The 18,158-nt window shown below is 48.6% G+C and overlaps 1 protein-coding gene across 3 annotated transcripts in view; it reads left to right on the forward strand.

Annotated features, from left to right (window-relative positions):
• PI4KA (phosphatidylinositol 4-kinase alpha) overlaps window positions 1–18,158 on the forward strand; it is a 101,543-nt gene that overhangs the window by 18,407 nt on the left and 64,978 nt on the right. For 2 of the 3 annotated variants that reach the window (XM_041003946.1, XM_041003948.1), the window contains exons 5-13: window positions 3,859–3,931; window positions 5,376–5,635; window positions 6,098–6,164; window positions 7,114–7,262; window positions 8,667–8,732; window positions 13,883–13,979; window positions 16,339–16,530; window positions 17,168–17,268; window positions 17,865–17,994. In XM_041003946.1, coding sequence (XP_040859880.1) covers window positions 3,859–3,931; window positions 5,376–5,635; window positions 6,098–6,164; window positions 7,114–7,262; window positions 8,667–8,732; window positions 13,883–13,979; window positions 16,339–16,530; window positions 17,168–17,268; window positions 17,865–17,994 — 1,135 coding nt within the window. The remainder of the gene's footprint in view (window positions 1–3,858; window positions 3,932–5,375; window positions 5,636–6,097; window positions 6,165–7,113; window positions 7,263–8,666; window positions 8,733–13,882; window positions 13,980–16,338; window positions 16,531–17,167; window positions 17,269–17,864; window positions 17,995–18,158) is intronic. The other variant, XM_041003947.1, reaches the window with a different exon arrangement.

Here is an 18,158-nt window from a genome sequence, read left to right on the forward strand (position 1 = left end):
AATTCTGTTAGGGAGCAAAGCATTCCAAGATGATGAAAGCATTTTTTTTTTTTCCAAACAAGAAAGCTGAAATGTGATTGGATTGTTTACGTTAATTTGAAATAAAATCTTATTAGAAGCAATGGATCTAAGAAATGTTTATTTTTTTTCTTGCAGTACTTTTGGAATATCTTGGATCTTTTCTCCTTCCACTTTGGAAGGCAGGGGAATTGAAGATATTCATCAGAATTTTTTCTTGTTTTTTTTCTGTTTAGAAAAGCATTATATATATATATATATAAATACATATATAATATATATATAATTATATATATAATTAACACATAGTACGTGTTCATTTTTATCAGTACAGTATTTCAGCACAGATATATCATGCAAATTGATCAGATCAGGCAGTTAGCATTTCCATTTCCTTTCCTAGAAGAGAATTTTGAGGTAGCTGAAGCTTTAACCTTTGAGTAGCTGGACTATTTTCATTTTCATTATTTTTAAATTTTTTATTTTCTTTTTAATGTTCTCCATATAGTTGAGAGGGATATGTATGCATGTGAGCCTCTCAGTAGGGTGGAGAGAGTCAGGGTTTAGAAGAAGGTGGGTGGCTCACATTTTTTTTCTTTTCCCTCCTGTGTCCATAAGGAGAAAGGCGAAGGGACCACTCCTTGCTGTCAAACTACATTAGTATGTGGGGATGGGAAAACTCATTTGGGCTAGGTGCAGCAGCCTAGCCCAGCCTGGCTCACTCCCAGCATCAGCTCACATATGGATTGGTGAATGTTGTGGTACAACTGCACCTGATCTGTACCTCATTCTTGCTCTCATTTGTGCCAGTGTGTACTGAGGACTGGCCCAGTCCAACTTGCTGCTGGACTCAGCCCACTCATATACCAGTGGGTGCTGCAGCCTGGTCTAGCCTGCTCCTGTCCCGAACATCACATTCACCAGTGGGATCTGCAGTCTAGCAGGGGTGTTTCCCAAAGTTCTCCTTCCAGACTCATTTCCAGCGGTGAATCTTGCATGTGCTGGCTGGTGCTGCTGCCCAGACTGACATGACTGGCCCCCCCAAGTCCTGTCCCTCACTGGCAGATACTCAAGCCTAGCCCCACTGGCCTGCACCCATTCTGGCTCTCATCTGTGGGTGCTACAGCATAGCCCAAACTGGCCCTTCCCCAGACCCAGCTCTCATATGATCCCACACATGTCATATCTGTGTGCCTAGTCCTGTCTGTTCCACACCCATTCTGGCTCTCATGAACACCAGCAGGTACTAGAGCCTAGCCCAGTATGACTTACCCTCAGACCCAACCCACTTATGTGTGCCAGTGGGTGATACAGCCTTGCCCAGCCTGGTCCACCTATAGCCCTGGCTCTTCGCACACCTGTGGGAGCTGTAACTCAGCAGGGGAGTCCCTAGAGTTCTTTAACTGGACCTGTTCCCAGCCCCAGGTCTTACACATGCTGGCAGATGCTTCCACCTAGCCTGACATGGCCCACCCACAGTCTCAACACTTGCTGGCAGGTGTTGTAGTCTAGTCCAGCTGGGTACAACCTACACCCTATCCTGGCTCTCGTGGGTGCCAGTGGGTGCTGCAGCCTGGCCCAGCCCATCTTGCCCCCATATCTGGCCCACAGAAATGTCCTCCAGTTTCAATGACTCCATCTTAGCTCCCTTGCTTACCTGCGAGTGCAGTGGCCTAGTCCAGGGAAAACTCTAGAAGTCATTCCTTTTGTGTCAAACATGTCCTCAGCTGCTCCCACTTCAATATATCCCCAGATCTCCTTTCCTGGACAATCTGCAGTGCCTGGGAGCCATGATGGCATGTCCCAGCCCAACATTTCTGCCTTCCTATATATATACACCCATTTATTTCCATTTCTACAAAGAGGAGGAAAGTCAGAGAAGATCTTCGTCCACTGGTTCACTCCCTAAGTGGCCGCCGTGGCCAGAGCTGAGCTGATCTGAAGCCAGGAGCCAGGGGCTTCTTCTGGGTCTCCCACACAGGTGCAGGGTTCCACGGCTTTTGGCCATCCTCAACTGCCCTCCCAGGCCACAAGCCAGAGAGCTGGATGGGAAGCAGGGCTGCTGGGAGATGAACCAGCACGTTTATGGGATCCCAGCGTGTGTAAGACAAGGACTTTAGCCACTAGGCTACCATACTTGGCTCTTCCCTTCATGTCTTTTGTTTTTGTTTTTGTTTACTATTATTATTTTTTATAATCTTACATAGTTGATTAGATTACAAAGGGTCAAGGGTTACAGGAAAGTGGGCAAGACCATTGCTTTCACACTAATATCATCTTTTTTCCCCCGGTGTCTGGGGTCAGGGGAGAAACAAAGGGAGAAGCCCCACCCAGCTTCTCACCCATCCCAGGTCCCCGATGTGTGGGAAGTGAGGCTGCTGGGAGACGAAGGACTTTAGCCACTAGGCTACCACACTTGGCCCCTGCCCTGCATGTCTTTAAAAAAAGAAAAGGCAACTATGCTGGCACACTGATATGGTTGATAGAAATTTATTATGAACCAGGCTTGGACTGGCTGCCAGCTATTGGGTGCTTTTCTCCCAGCAGTGTTAACCTTGCTGAGGTACAAGGCAACCTTGACAGTTGCCTATAGCTGGGGTAATTAATTAATTTAACTTTACTTGAAAGGAAGATAGACATATAAGTCTTTGATCTTCTGGTTGACTCCCTAAGAACCCACAACAGTCAGAACTAGGCCAGGCTTAAGCCAGGAGCCTGTAACTCCATCTAGGTACCCTGTATTGGTGGCAGGTACCCAAGTGACTTGAGCAATCTCCTGCTGCCTTCAAAGAGGTGTATTGGTGGGAAGCTGGAATCTTAAGTGGAGCCAGGATTAGAACCCAGGTCCTCCAGTATAGGATGTGGACATCCCAAGTGAAGCCTTGCCCGTTGTGCCATTCCTGTGCCATTTTACTTTAGATATGTTGTTGGAAATGTTACATATAGTTCACAATTTCCTCCTTTTAATTTTATCCTTAAATAAGATTTATTTACTGTTTTGAAAGGCAGGGTTACAGTAAGAGAAAGAGACAGAGAAAGAGAGAGTTTTGGGAACTGCCTGAACTGCCAAAGGGTGATGGGTGAGGGGGCCTGTCTCCTGTTGGAACAAAGCAAGTTAGTGCTGCAAATGGAGATCTAGAAGGCAGGGTGGCCTCATCCATGGTAGGCACAGAGGTGGACATTGAAGACTCGTCCAGCGAGCTAAGCTTCATGCCACAAGCTTTCGTGAGGGTAGATTGAAAGTGAAAAATGCCAGCAGCGTAAGTACAGGTTGCATAGCTTAGGAACAGCATGTGTGATGAGAACTTCAGGATTTTATGTATCTGTAAGCTGTTTCAAGCAACAGTGTGATGTGTTTACCAAAACAAACACGTTAAGGTGGCATCTGTGCAGCACTTTCTCTGGATGAGGGTCAGATTGTTTTCGTATCTTGAGCACATTTCCAGGCAGATGTGGACGAGCTGGTTTCTGTACCAGGATCAGTAGCCTGCAGTCTGCATCACAAAGGGATTTCGGGTTAGTAAGAAGTCTGAAAAGACCTAGGAGTGTTTAACCAGGAAGAGAGTTGAGTACTTACTGCCAGGGGCTGATGGGAGTAAGTCCCTGCAGGTCAGCTGGTCAGTATTAGGAGGACCTTGTGCCAGCCCCGAGAGGGAAGATTTCTGTCCCCGTGATTGAGTGGGTGGCCACTTGGCAGAGCTGTTGTGAAACTATGGACCAATATGAGATTGGTCAGAACAATTCCTGATGTTTTTCTTAATTCTAAACTAGTTCTGTGATATTCATTAATTTTTGTGATATTTATCTTATTTTTTTTTTCTGTGTTCTTGTTTGTTATAGATCTTGGAGGCACTTTTGCAGGTCTTACATGTTCTTTTGGGAATGTGCCAGGCCTTGGAGATCCAAGAAAAAGGTATGATTCTAGATCCATCAGGTTTAAAGATTTTGAAAATTGAATGTTTGAGAGGCAGAGAAAGATCCCATCCACTCTTCACTCCCCAAGTGCCTGTGTCAGTTGGGGCCAGCTTGGAGCATAGTCCACGTCTGTCATGGGGTACCCAGGTACTGAGCCATCCACTGCTGTTTCCCAGGAAGCTGGAATCAGGTGTCTGAATTGGAGTTATGGAGGGACTGATACGGGAGATGGCTGTCTTAAACCAGGTCAAATGCATGTTACCTGTAGCTTTTTTAAAAAATGGCTTGTAATTGCTTTTTCCCTTGCTCTCTCAAGTCTTTTCCTTAAAAAAAAAAAAAAAAAGTGTGTGAAAGCTCTTTTATCTGCTGATTGACTCCTCAAATGCCTATAAAAGTTGCCAGGACTGGATCAGGCTGAAGCCAGGATCCTAGAATTCAACGACATGACTGGCTGGGACCCAGCTACTTAAGCCATCACCTGCTGCCTCCAGAGTGTGCAATAAGCAGGAAGCTGGAATTGGAAGCCGACCCAAGACTTGAACCCAGTCGTTCTGTCATGGGATACTAGCACCACAACCACTGTGTGAGATGCCTTTCTACCCATCTCCCCGTCCACTTGTGTGTTCTTCAGTACCCAGTGTGTGTCTGACATTAGGGAACCTTTCTCAGGCCTGATATGACAGCCTGGTGTTTAATCCTTGCCTTGCAAGCACACGGATCCCATATGGGTACCGATTCGTATCCCAGCTGCCCCACTTCCCTTCCAGCTCCCTGCCCATGGTCTGGGAAAGCAGTCGAGGACGGCCCAAAGCCTTGGGACCCTGTACCCGGATTGGCTTGGCTTTGGGCATGAGGCCTCTTATGGAGTGAGCCAGCAGATGGAAGATCTTTCTCTCTCCTCTCTGTACATCTGCTTTTCCAATAAAAAGTAATACATAAATATTTCATAAATAAGTAAATTTTTAAAAAAGAAAAAGAAAACCTTTCTCTATTAGGTTGCCCTTGCTTTGTGTTTATACAGTCAGAGCTCACACAGGGACACAAGTGAAGCTATCTAAAAGCTGGGTGACCTCAGGTGAGGGTGGGTCACTTCACCCTTCTAGGCCCCTGTTTCTTCACTGACAGTGTGTGTGGGTCCCTAGTTGACTTCCAGAAGTCATTTTTCCCATCGCATAAGCTGCTGCTGGCAGTGAGCCTAACTAGGTAACTGACCTGCTGCATGCCCTTGCTCTTACGCTTGGTTTGGACAGACCATGATGAAGACATTCCAAGGAGAACATGTGGTGGCGTGTCTGACGCTGCTATTAAGGACGGGTTGGAGTTAAACCCCCCACTGTGGCTTCCTCAGAGCCTTTGTATTTTCAGTGAGTAAAACGTTAGCCCAGGAGGACTCTCTCCTGAGAGGCTCTCTCATGTTGTGTCCTTCTTACTTGGTCTTCTAGAGTACCTCTGCAAGTACGCGATCCCCTGCCTGATAGGAATCTCACGGGCGTTTGGACGTTACAGCACCACGGATGAGTCTCTCCTCTCAAAGCTCTTTCCCAAAGTCCTTCCTCATTCCCTCCGCATCCCGGAAGAACTTGAAGGTGTCCGGAGGCGTTCCTTCAATGACTTCCGCTCCATCCTCCCCAGCAACCTGCTGACTGTCTGTCAGGAGGGGACCCTGAAGAGGAAAACCAGCAGTGTATCTAGCATTTCCCAGGTGGGGCTACACTCCTGGAGGAAGCGGGCTTAGCCCACTCACTGTGTGCTGGGACCCAGAGCATCCCATTTCTGCATAGACTGAGGAAAGCTAAGAAGCCTGAGAGGTTGTCATTAGAATTCACTTTAATGCAAAGGCTCCCTTTGAACTTCTTAAGATCTATATGAGATTTTGTAGCTATGAAGTATTTGTGACACAGCGTTTGGGTGCTCAGGCACTCTCTTCTGAGTGGGAAATCGTTGGTGCCCTTGAGAAGTACATACTGGACTCATGGAGAAGAGAGAACAATACAGAACCCTCAGAACAATTCAGCTCGGTAGTAAAGTATAGGATACGTGGTCACGTGGTGCTGATGGGCGCTGCAGTGATGGGCTTCAAGGAAGAGGCGGGGTTTGCATGGAAAGGTGGGCCTGCCAGAGGCTCACTGGCCTCTTGTGATCCGGGACTGCGCTTGTGTTTCAGGTCAGCCCTGAACGAGGCATGCCCGCTCCCAGCTCCCCTGGAGGATCTGCCTTTCACTACTTTGAAGGTGAGTCTTGCCTTTCTGCCGAGAGTCTGCTCCCAGTCCTCACATAGCTGGTACACGGTGACCACTTGTAGAGAGCTAAAAGACTTTGATCCCAGCTGTCTGCCCTCATGGATCTGGAGTGGTGAGCTTTTAGAAAGCACTTCTCTTCTGTTTTCATGTCAGCTTCTTAAAGCGTATTTTTCGGGCCTGGCGTGGTAGCCTAGCAGCTAAAGTCCTCGCCTTGCACATGCCGGGATCCCATATGGCCGCTGGTTCATGTCCCGGCATGAACCTCTGTGTATCTGACTTTCCAATAAAAATAGATCTTTAAAAAAAAAAAAGAATTGTTGTTTATTTGGCTTCCAAGTTGATTGACTAATGTTGTATACATTTTTAAAAATTAGATTTTGTTTTTATTGAAAAGTCATATATACAGAAAAGAGGAGAGAACAGAGAGGAAGATCTTCTGTCCATTAATTCACTCCCTAAATGGCCCAACGGCCGAAGCTTAGCCAATCCGTAATCAGGAGCCAAGAGTCTCTTCCAGGTCTCCCATGCAGGTGCAGGATCCCAAGGCTTTGGGCTGTCCTTGACTGCCTTCCCAGGCCACAAGCAGGGATCTAGATGGGAAGTGGGGCCATTGGGATTAGGACTGGTGCCCAATGGTGCATTCAAGGTGAGGACCTTAACCATTAAGCTATTGTGCTGGGCCAAAAATAAATAAATCTTTTTTTTAAAAAATTAGTATTTGGTTCTTTGTAGATTGATAGGTCTCTCATGATACAATAGGAATATAGTAAAAACTTACTTTCTAATCGTAGTTGACTTCTTATGTAAAGCCAAGCAATGAATTGTATGCTAAGCGACCACAAAAGCTGCACATCTGCTGGTGTATTGAGGGACTCAGCCTGAGTTAGTGTCCTAGTCGGGTATGTCTCTGACTGACTTCATGGTTTTTCCTTCCCAGCAGCCTCTTGCCTGCCCGATGGAACTGCCCTGGAGCCCGAGTACTACTTCTCCACCATCAGCTCCAGTTTCTCAGTCCCTCCACTGTTCAACGGAATCATCTATAAAGAGTTTAATATCCCATTAGAAATGCTACGGGAGCTCTTGAACTTGGTAAGCAGAACAGTCCTGCGTGAATTGACCATGGGGATGTATCCATCAGTGAAGAACCCAGTGAGGAACACATATAACTCCCCTCCCCCCGCAAAAAAAGTTGATTTATTTGAAAGAGTGGCAAAGAGAAAGAAAAATCTCTTGCAGCCCTTGAACCTGGGCTAGGCCCAGCTGAAGCAGCGAGCTAGAATTCTATCCGGGCCTCCCACATGGGCGGCGTGGACTCAAGTACTTAGGCGATTGTCTACTGCCTCCCAGCCTGCGCATGAGCAGGAAGCTGCATGGCAAGTCATCAGGATTCAAACCAGTCACTCGGATATGGAATGTGGGTTACCCCAAATGGTGGCTTAACCTGCTGCTCCCCAATGCTTGCCCAAGTATGTATTTTTTTTCTTTTTTTTTTTTTTAAGATTTATTTATTTTTGGGTCTGGCATGGTAGACTAATGGCTAAAGTCCTTGCCTTGCATGTGCCAGAATCCCATATGGATGCCAGTTCTAATCCTGGCAGCCCTGCTTCCCATCCAGCTCCCTGCCTGTGGCCTGGGAAAGCAGTTGAGGACGGCCCAAAGCCTTGAGACTCTGCACCCATGTGGGAAACCAGAAGATGCTTCTGTCTCCTGGCTTCAGATCAGCTCAAATCTGGCCATTGTGGCTTTTTTTTTTTAAGATTTATTGGAAAGCCAGATTTACAGAGAGAGAAGACAAAGAGAAAGATCTTGCAAGTGATTGCAACAGCCGGAGCTGAGCCGATCTGAAGCCAGGAGCTCTTCTTAGTCTCCCATGCAGGTGCAGGGTCCCAAGGCTTTGGTCCGTCCTTGACTGCTTTCCCAGGCCGCAAGCAGGGATCTGGATGGGAAGTGGTGCTGTTGGGATTAGAACCAGTGCCCATATAGGATTCTGGAGTGTGCAAGGTGAGGACTTTCATTGCTAGGCTATTGTGTTGGGCCCCATTGTAGCCTCTTAGGAAGTGAACCAGCAGATGGAAGATCTTTTAGTCTCTCCTTCTCTCTGTAAATTTGAGTTTCCATTAAAAATAAATAAATATTAAAAAAAAAAAAGAAAGAAAGAAAGGGCCCAGCACGGTGGCCTAGTGGCTAAAGTCTTCGCCTTGAATGCACTGGGATCCTATATGGGTGCCGATTCTCAGAAATAAAACTGTAACGTAGCCTGTTTAAGGACTCCTTTCATGTTTTTAGATCATGTCTGTCCAGGGTAAGGAAAGACATCCCGTGTGATGGTGTGGTGGATGATCATGACTTGTGTAGATTGGGTATTGCTGGCTTGTTGACTTCCGTCACATTTTTATGCTGTTTTTTTTTTTTTCTTCTCCCTTTTCCCCCAATCAACATTATTTGTCCTTGGTAAACTAGCAGTTGTGTCATAAGGTTGTGTCTCCCTGACAGGTGAAGAAGATCGTCGAGGAGCCTGTACTCAAATCCCTGGATGCAGTTGTGACCAGTGTGATTGAGGTACGTGCCGTCTGAGGGCCCTGTCCCGAGGCCGTTTCTGGTGTGTTCCGTGCAGCAGGAGGGGCTCAAGTGAGGAGCCAGGATGAAAAGGATTTTGCAGTGAGGTTTTTCTTTCTTTTTTTTGTTTTGTCAAGTTTATTTAAAAGATGAGGAAATCACAGAAACACATGCAGAGAGAGGGAAGGCAGGAGAGAGAGAGAAGAGAGAGATGGTTCTCCTTTAATCTTGTGTTCATGGGAAGAGGGAAGGTTCTGTCTCTGTTGCCAGACTTTTTGTAGTCCTAGGGCGGGGAGGATTGCATGATACCCATCCCCTAAGTCCCAGGTGAGGGGGAACACAGGCTGGAGAAGAGCTCGTTTGATTGACAAGTAGACTGACTGTCTTATATAGGGCAGGGGAGGGGTGGCTTCTAATTCATGAGTCTAAGCTTTCTACCTTCCTGTCCCGTTTCATTCCCTCTTGAGATTTCCAACCCCAGTTGTAAGGGTTGCATCTCATCTTCTGTAACTGCTTTCTGCTGATTAGGGGTGTAGACCCTGCCTATCCCAGATTTGGAAATCTCTCCCTGTCTCATCTAATGGGTCCGTCTCATGAGCTGTAGAAAGTGTAGCTGCTGTGAGAGCTGGAACTGGAGGCAGGCCTGGCTTAGCAGGGCTGCAACACCTATTGGCCTGCATGCTGGTTCTGTCTGGGGTTGGGATGTGATGGGTTAGGGCACTGCACCCACTGGCCCGGCATGCACAAGAGCCAAAAGAGGTATGGGCTGGCTAGGCTGAGCCATAGCACCTGCTGGAAAATATTAGGATTGGATATGAATCATGTCAGGCTGGACCACAGTATCTCCTGGCAAGCGCAAGTAGACAGACTAAATATGACCCTACACTAGCTAGCACACAGAGTCAAGTGTGAGGTCACGCCAGGCGAGGAGGGGACTTCCCAGCCAGACCCCTAGACTCAAGTCCTAGCCACAGGGAAAATCACAAAAATATGTTGCCTGACCTTGGAGTGCCTGTATCAGGACTGGGCCTCCTCAGCTGCTAATCCCTGTGCAGTTTACAGCATGCCCAGATGCATACGGGAGACATGATAACCAGCTCTTGAAGGCCGGCAGAGTCTGCTTGGGTACCTCATGAGAAGATGGAAAATAGAACAGGTTGGATAACTCTTTTGGGAAAGCTTCGTAACAAGTGTGTGGGTTTGTGGATGCACTAAGGTGGACTTAGTTTTAGCCAATAGAGCTTTGAAAGATTTTCTCAGTCCTGGTGCAACAATGCCAACAATGTGTTAAGATTATCAAAACCACCCAAGTAACACCATCAGGTACCATTCTTCCCTACATCAGGGTCTCTAAGACACTATCAAATGACCATCCCTCTGTCCCCACTGCCGATGTAGTTGTACAACAAGGAGCAACCCCCTCCAGTACCAACCCCACAATGGACATGGAATAAGGAAAAAAAAAGAACTGAAACATTTATCCCATTCACCCCCATGCCTCAATCCTCCACACCCTAACAGAGATCCATATGGGCATGCATCCCTCTCAATTATGTAAACAATAGTAAAAATAAAATTAAAAAGAGAAATTGTGGCTGGTGCCAAGCTATATCCCATTGTCATCACTACTCTGAGAAGCTGCTAGTCTTTTCTGTCTTTGGAAGTGGCACCCTAGGGCCTCAGCTGGTTCACAGGAGCAGGCAGACTTCATCCTTCAGCCTGGGTGTGATACTCTCTCCTGCACAGGAGTCAGCATAGGAGGTGGCCCAGCATGCCAGGACACACATCCCAGTCTTTGAGACCGAAGATCCTATTCCATCTGGCCCACGGGTCTGCTTTGCCAGACCAGTGCAGGGTCATGCAGCAGGTGCAGCCTGCCCAAGTCCCGTCGGATACCTGGCCAGCCAAAGGCTCTCACTATCTTCTGCTCACAGGCCAGCCTTTTTTTTAAAAAAAAGATTTATTTATTTTTATTGGAAAGCCAGACTTACAGAGAGAAGGAGAGACAGAGAGGAAGATCTTCCATCTGCTGATTCACTCCCCAAGTGGCCACAATTGCCGGAACTGTGCTGATCCGAAGCCAGGATCCAGGAGCTTCTTCTGGGTCTCTCGTACTGGTGCAGGGTCCCAAAATTTGGGCCATCGTCAACTGCTTTCGCAGGGAGCTGTATAGGAAGCGGCGCCACCAGGATTAGAACTGGCGCCCATGTGAAATCCCGATGTGTGCAAGGTGAGGACCTTGGCTGCCAGGCTACTACTCTGGGCCCTGTGCTCAACCTTAATGGTGTACTGTGGGTGTGGTCTGCCTAGGGCCCCAGTGTCTGGCCTCCAGCCTGCCCATTCCCGTACTGGTACTTTGGTGCACCTGAGGTGCACCATGCCTAGGACCCCAGCGTTAGGCACCTGTTTGGCCACTCCCAGACCAGGACCCCAAGTTAAACGCTTGACCTACCTCTCCCTGACTGGGCAAAATATAAGGCATGTTGGTTGTCCATGACAACTTTAGAGAAAGTGTCTACAGACTTGAGGGCTTGCTATAGAATTTGACCTAACAAGTAGGCTGGACTGCCTAAAGCCATAGTCTGCTTTTTCAGGTTAGTATCATGTGATATGTCGAGATCCCAGAGCAACTTCCAGAGAGGATCAAGAGAAGATAGTAAGCCATGTCTGCCTTAAAGTGCCACAGCATTAATATGGAGAAAGCAGACTATACTGAGCTTTTTGGCTTTTGAAGAGGTCTTCAACTGGTTCGCTAAAGTAGGTAGGCTTATCTTTTGTGCCTGCCTAGTCTCAGGCTGTGTAGCTGCAGCCCCAGGCCTCCTCCTTGCAGGCTGAGAGACCACCTCGTTTTCGTGGTTTTGACTTCTGGTCTCTTCCAGGGATTCAGCCTGCACAGGACAGCTGTTGCCCCAGACCCCTTCCCCTTTGGGCCAGAAGTCATTCCAGCCCACGTGGCTCTGGCCTCGGGCCCCCTCCCAGCATGACTGAGGCCCTAGGCCACCATCCAGGCCTTCCCCAGGAAGGGAGAAAGGGCACTGACTTTTCATTTGAACTTCCACAGCCTTGAATGATAGCATGTGTGCCACCTGAGCTGTGTGTGATGTGGAAATGCATTGCCCCTTCCAAGTGCCCTGACAGCCAGCGTCTCCCTTTCCCACGTGGAAGGTGGAGGGAATGTTCACCAGTGTGCCCACATCATACAGTTGCCCTGGGCACTGGAAGTCTGGCCGAGTCCATCTCTTCCACCTTCCTTGCTCCTTTTGTACTTACTACTCAAGCTGCTTCTCTGGGCTTGAAACTATGGTTTCTAGGTACATACGGGGCCTTGGTGTTTAAGAGTAAGTTGTGTACCTAGGGAAATTTCATATTTTTAATGTGTTTGAAGCCAGGGCCCACAGCATTGTTTAAGAAATCATTACATGCTTGGTGCTGGGAGATCTTGGGCTCAGGAAACATTTGAGGTAGTGCTCAAAGTGGAGGGCCCAAGGACACTGTTGTTTGCCAGGCTGATTCTTGTCACGGGTGTAACTTGATCCAGATTCCTTGGTGTTAATCATTGTACTTTCTCCTCCTGATCATAAGACACCCAGCGCCTGGTACCACTGGGACGTAGGTCTGAAGTGGGAAAGGCAAGAGCCCTTTTGCATTGTACCCTGGGTCCCCTCCTCCCCACCAGCAAATTGTTGGCAGACCGCAGATGTTGAGTGCCTGGTGTGATTTGCTGTGTTTGGTTTCTGGGAAAGAGACACGATTCTTAGAACTCCAAGTTGCAGCCTGTTAACTTCCTGCCTTCGCTCTCTCACTCTCATGCCGTAGGCCAGGCTTGTTAGTTGCCACTGTCAGTGTGCGATCACTTGGGGACCCAGGGCAGGCCAGGGCTAGGAACCTGGCACCTGGACACCTTCCGCGTCCATACCTGTCTCTGATGGGAGGCAGTGTTGGTGCTAAGGAAAGAATTGGGGCTCTGTGGGGATCCTCTTTAGTCTTGTCTTTATGAATGTGAGGGAAAGGCTGGGAAGCTGTCCTGTGCTGAACAAGGGCAGTTTCTGGTATATTTTTGTTTTGTAGTTTGGACTTTATGTAAATGGATATGTTTTAAAAATGTATATACAATTACCTGTTTGAAGAGATGGTGTTGGGGCTTAAAAAAAATCTTGGAGTTCCTGCAGTTTGCTGTCATATGTTTACCATGCTCAAGACATTTGGTAGTACTTCACTCATTCGTTCCTTGAATCCCACAACAACAAACCCAGTTAACAGATAGGAAAACCAAGAGCAGGGACATTTAGTGAAATGACTGGTGGCTGAGGGAGCTGGGCTGTTGGGCTGTTGGGATCCAGAAGCTGACCTAATGTGCTGCGTTCACCTCTCCTGATCGTGTTTCTTCACCTTTGCACCATAGTGATGTTGTGAGGACTGTGCCACAAAGCCCTGTCCGTGAAGCAGTTCCCATGGCACCCACTCGCTGCTCTTTCTGTCAGTGCCCCCAGGGAACCAGTCCAGTGTGGCCCTCATTCACACCCCCCACACCACAGCCTGGCTCGCCTTCCTGCTGCACCTGTGTGCCTGTCGGAACTCGCAGTAAGCCATGCCTCTCTGTCCTGCTAAACTGGACATGGACAAAAGCGCAGGGCTGCATCTTACGTCACTCATTAGCCTGTATGAAATCTTTCCCCCAGGGGAAGAACACTGCTGCACTTCAGAGTTGATCACCAAAGGACAACCTAACATAAGCATTAATGACAAAATGCGGGCTGCATTTGGAGGTGCCCTGGGTGTAGCATCTCTGGGACGATGAACGGGGTGGGTAGATCCCTGGGTCTGGTGGCTCTTTGGTGGTCTTTCTCCTTTTGTGTCCCTGTGTGGGCTAGAGAAGGCCAGGGATGGCTCTCCATGACAGGCAGGCAGATGGCTGCTCCCCTGTAGGCCTCCCTGGACCAAGGGAGCCTCCTGTTTCCTTGGCCTGGTGCTTTCCTGCTGAGAAGAAAAAAGTGTCCACAGCCATGAGGAGTTGCCATGCCTGGTTTTTCCCTTCAGAACGCCAGGTCATGGATGTCACAGTTCGACGGTGGTACACCTGGCCACACGGGGATGAGGGTGCTTAGCAATGAGTTTCTGCTCTGTGTGATCACGGGCCCTGCCTCCCCCCACAGGCCAGCCCCAGTGCCGATCTCTACTACACCAGCTTCAGCGACCCCCTCTACCTGACCATGTTCAAGATGCTGCGTGACACTCTGTACTACATGAAGGGTGAGAACTGTTGGCGCATGTGTGTGTGAGTGTGAGGAGACTAGCTCCCAGGCCACTTGCTGCCGAGGTTGCTTAAGGAACATGGAAGTGGGATAAACTACTGCCAGCAGTGCTGCCACCCCACGTTGACTCCAGTTCAAGTCCTAGTTGCTTCACTTTCCAAAATCCAGCTCCCTGCTTATGGCATGGGAAAACAGCAGAACACGGCCGAAAGCCATAGACCCCTGCACTCATGTGGCAGACCTGGAAGAAGCTCCTGGCTTCGGATCAGCTCAGCCCTGGCCATTGGGGAGTGAACCAGCATATGAAAAGACCTCTCTGTCTCTCCTTCGCTTGCTGCAAAATGTTCCTTTTAATAAAAATTTTTAAATCTTTAAAAAAAAAAGAAAGGAAAAGAGAACAGCAGAAAAGCTCTCTTCATGGTTCTGTGACTCTCATACCATCAGTAATGGCTTTTTTGATAGATTTGTTGAAGGTGTTTTCCCAATGTGTAATGATATATTGTCACATATACCTGTAACATCCAGTTACGTGTTCTATTAAATATTTTAGAAAATAGGGAAGTGAGATAGATACTCAGTCTTCTAAACAACTGATTTGCTTAAGAATTAATTACTTTTTTTTAGATTTATTTTTATTGGAAAGGTAGATATACAGAGAGGAGAGTCAGAGAGGAAGATCTTTCGTCCAACGATTCACTCCCCAAGTGAGTGCAACGGTCAATGCTATGCCAATCCAAAGCCAGGAGCCTCTTCCAGGTCTCCCACACGGGTGCAGGGTCCCAAAGCCTTGGGCCGTCCTCGACTGCTTTCCCAGGCCACAGGCAGGGAGCTGGATGGGAAGAGGGGCTGCCGGGATTAGAACCGGCGCCCATATGGGATCCCGGGCGTGCTAGGCGAGGAGCTTAACCACTGCGCTATCGCGCCGGGCCCTGCTCTTGTATTCTTAAACTCAGCAATAGGGGCTGTCTCTGTGGCACAGTGGGCTAAGCTGCCACTCACGACACTAGCATCCCATATCCAAGTGCCAGCTTGAGTCCTGGCTAATCCTGTCATATTCAGCTCCCTGCTCATTCACCTGGGAAAGCAGCAGAAGATGACCCAAGGGCTTGGGCACTTGCCCCCCACATGGGAGACCCAGATGGAGTTCCAGACTCCTAGCATCCCATCAGCCTGGCATAGTCCTAGCTGCTGTGGCCTTTTAGGAAATGAACCAGAGAATGGGTGCCCTCTCTTTCTATACCTCTACCTTTTCCTGCCACTCTGCTTTTCAAATAAATAAAAGAAGTCTTTTTAAGAAAGTAAGAAATATTATCTTAATGGTTTAGCATTTCCTTCCAATCTCTGCTGTATACTTATATTATTATTCAGAAGACAGAAAGGTTGCAAGAAATACAGAAACAGACAGAGCTCCCGTCTGCTGGTCCACTGTCCAGCAACCAGGACTGGTCTTTGCCTGAGCCAGGAGCCAGGAACCTGATCCAGATCCCCTCATGGCTGGGAAACACACAGTTACTTGCCATCACGTCTGCCCTCCAAGATCTGCCTTAGTAGGAATCTGGAATCAGGCCTGGAGCTGGCAATGAAATCTAGACCCTCTGAGAGTGAACACAGGTGACATAACCTTGGGGCAAATCTCCATGGGTGCTCTGTGCATCTTTGTAACATTGTTCTTGTGTCTTTACCTTACACTTGAATGTTCTTAGTGAATTTTTGATGACCTCATAGTATTCTGGCATGTCTGTATTATACAGTTTTATAGTGAGTTATTTCCTATAGTGAGTTACTTCCTAACCTGAGTATCAGGGCCAGAGCACAGGCACAGGTGTCCTCCTGGCCCCCAGGAGGCTCTGTGTCCTCCCCCACCTGCCTGTATTCTGTGTTATGGCTTCCCAGACTGGTCAGAGTAGCGCCCCTGAATCTGCTGTGCACCAAGGAGAGTTATAGAATTCTTTGAACTCCCGAGATCAGAGAAGTCTCTCCTTGGGGTTGCAACCAGATTTTTTCCCTCTGATAATGGACTGGTAACCTCTTTCATCACGCTGTTTCCTGGTGTGAGGTGAATCAGTTCCAGAGTGACCTACCCCAGTTTATATTTGTGTATTCAGGTCTTAGTGTTCTGGTTGTTTCTAGAAGCATGGCTCCGACTTCCTTGGCCAGGATCATTTACTTTGTCAGGAGGACCACTGTGCATGGCTGGCCCAAGCTCCTCCTCGGGGTGTCCTTCACCCGCAGTAGCTGACAGATACCGCTCTTCCGGGCTTTCTACTTTTGAACAAAAGACCACAGTAGTCGGCAAGTGCTGCCTGGGCGTAGTGCAGTTTTGCTGCCAGCTGGGACACCCACCCTCTCTTCCACAGACCTCCCGACCTCCTTTGTAAAAGAGATCCACGACTTTGTGCTAGAGCAGTTTAACACAAGCCAAGGAGAGCTCCAGAAGATCCTCCACGATGCAGACCGGATCCACAATGAACTGAGTCCCCTCAAACTGCGCTGCCAGGCCAACGCCGCCTGCGTGGACCTCATGGTGTGGGCTGTGAAGGATGAGCAGGGTGAGCTTCCCTTGCAGTCCTGTGAACATCCAGACCTGCCTTGCCTTGCCTTCCCTGGAAGCTTCAGGCTAAGCCCTGGGTCTTTCTCCCACAGTTCTCCTCAAGCTCTTGGCTTTGTTAGCAGCATGGGCTGTCACACGGGAGAGCTTGCTTCCTGGGCATGGGCAGAGCTGACCCTGAATGCCTGCTGTCCTGTTTGACAGCAGAGGTCGCTGGCCCCGGGATATAGGGAAAGACCACAGGGCTTATGTGTTCTCTCTCCTACTTCTGGGTGGTTTTTTAGGCCTTTCCTGAAGATGCAGGGGCTGGGTACTAGCGTGGGATTGGTCTTTCTGGGGGAGGAATGGAATGGGAAGCATGTGATCTTGCAGACTGGAGCACAATGGGATCAGCAGAGAAGCGTGAGCAGCCACATGGCATGGGGTGATGTGTTAGAGCAGCCGGAGGAAGTAGAGGTGGGATGGGAGTACAGGGTGCATGCTTCTATACAGTGTCTGGTGTGGCCTCCCCATAATTCTAAGCCTGCAAAAGGTGTGTCTCAGGGGCTTCGTAGATTACAGGATGGAATGAGGGCTAAGTGCTTTATGATTGTCAGGACCTACTCATCCTTGATCGCCCGCTCTGATTTTGAATCAAGGTGCGGAAAACCTGTGCATCAAGCTGTCCGAAAAGCTGCAGTCCAAGACGTCCAGCAAAGTCATCATTGCACATCTGCCTTTGCTCATCTGCTGTCTGCAGGTCGGTCTCACTGGTCCTTACGAGGTTTGAATCCCATCCACAGGGCATGCCCCTGAGGTGGGGTCTGGTGTAGCAGCAGGGACAGTGTTTTGTGAGCTACTGTCTTCACTGGCGATCAGGAGAGCACGCCATGGGCACAGGGTTGTGGTAGTAGGAAGCTTGACCAGAAGCAGAGGTGGGACTGAATCTCAGGCACTGCTGTATGGGATACATGTCTCCCAAACTGCCAGTGAGGCCCACTGTGACACAAGTCCTGCCCTACTCACTTATTTTCTCACCAATAAATCCAGTTGATTTACATAACATGTACTTTGTCATTCAAGTTTTTGAACTGCACTCAATCAAGATAAGCCAGCTTGATGTTCGAAAGTGGCTTTGACAGGGACATGTTTTCAACAATATATGTCCCCCTGGGGGAGAGGAAAGTTCACACCTTCCCTCTCCCATCTTTGATTCATGGGCAGGTAACCTCTGGGAGCATAGATCTTGGAAGTTTCCAGTAAAATTTGAGTATCTGAAGGCTGGAGCTTCTCACTCTCCAGACCTGCTCAGACAGACCCTCTCCAGGCTGAGTGACAGGTCACCGTGTGTTGCAGGGCTTGGGCCGTCTGTGTGAGAGATTCCCGGTGGTGGTACACTCGGTGACACCGTCCTTGCGAGACTTCCTGGTCATCCCATCCCCAGTGCTGGTGAAGCTATATAAGTACCACAGTCAGTACCACACAGGTAAATAGATGGCCCTGTGTCCCGCCTCATATTGCCCTGTGAATGGGACCACGTGACTATGTGAGTCCCATTAAGGGTTCTGTGAATGTCCTTGGGTCCATTCCCTCTCTACACCTTTGCTTTGCCTCTGTTTTTCCCTGTGTGCCTCCCCCCTGACTGCTGGC

This window comes from Ochotona curzoniae, unplaced genomic scaffold (genome assembly GCF_017591425.1).
Source record: "Ochotona curzoniae isolate NIBS_2020 unplaced genomic scaffold, NIBS_Ocur_1.0 scaffold_274, whole genome shotgun sequence".
Taxonomy (NCBI): Eukaryota; Metazoa; Chordata; class Mammalia; order Lagomorpha; family Ochotonidae; genus Ochotona; species Ochotona curzoniae.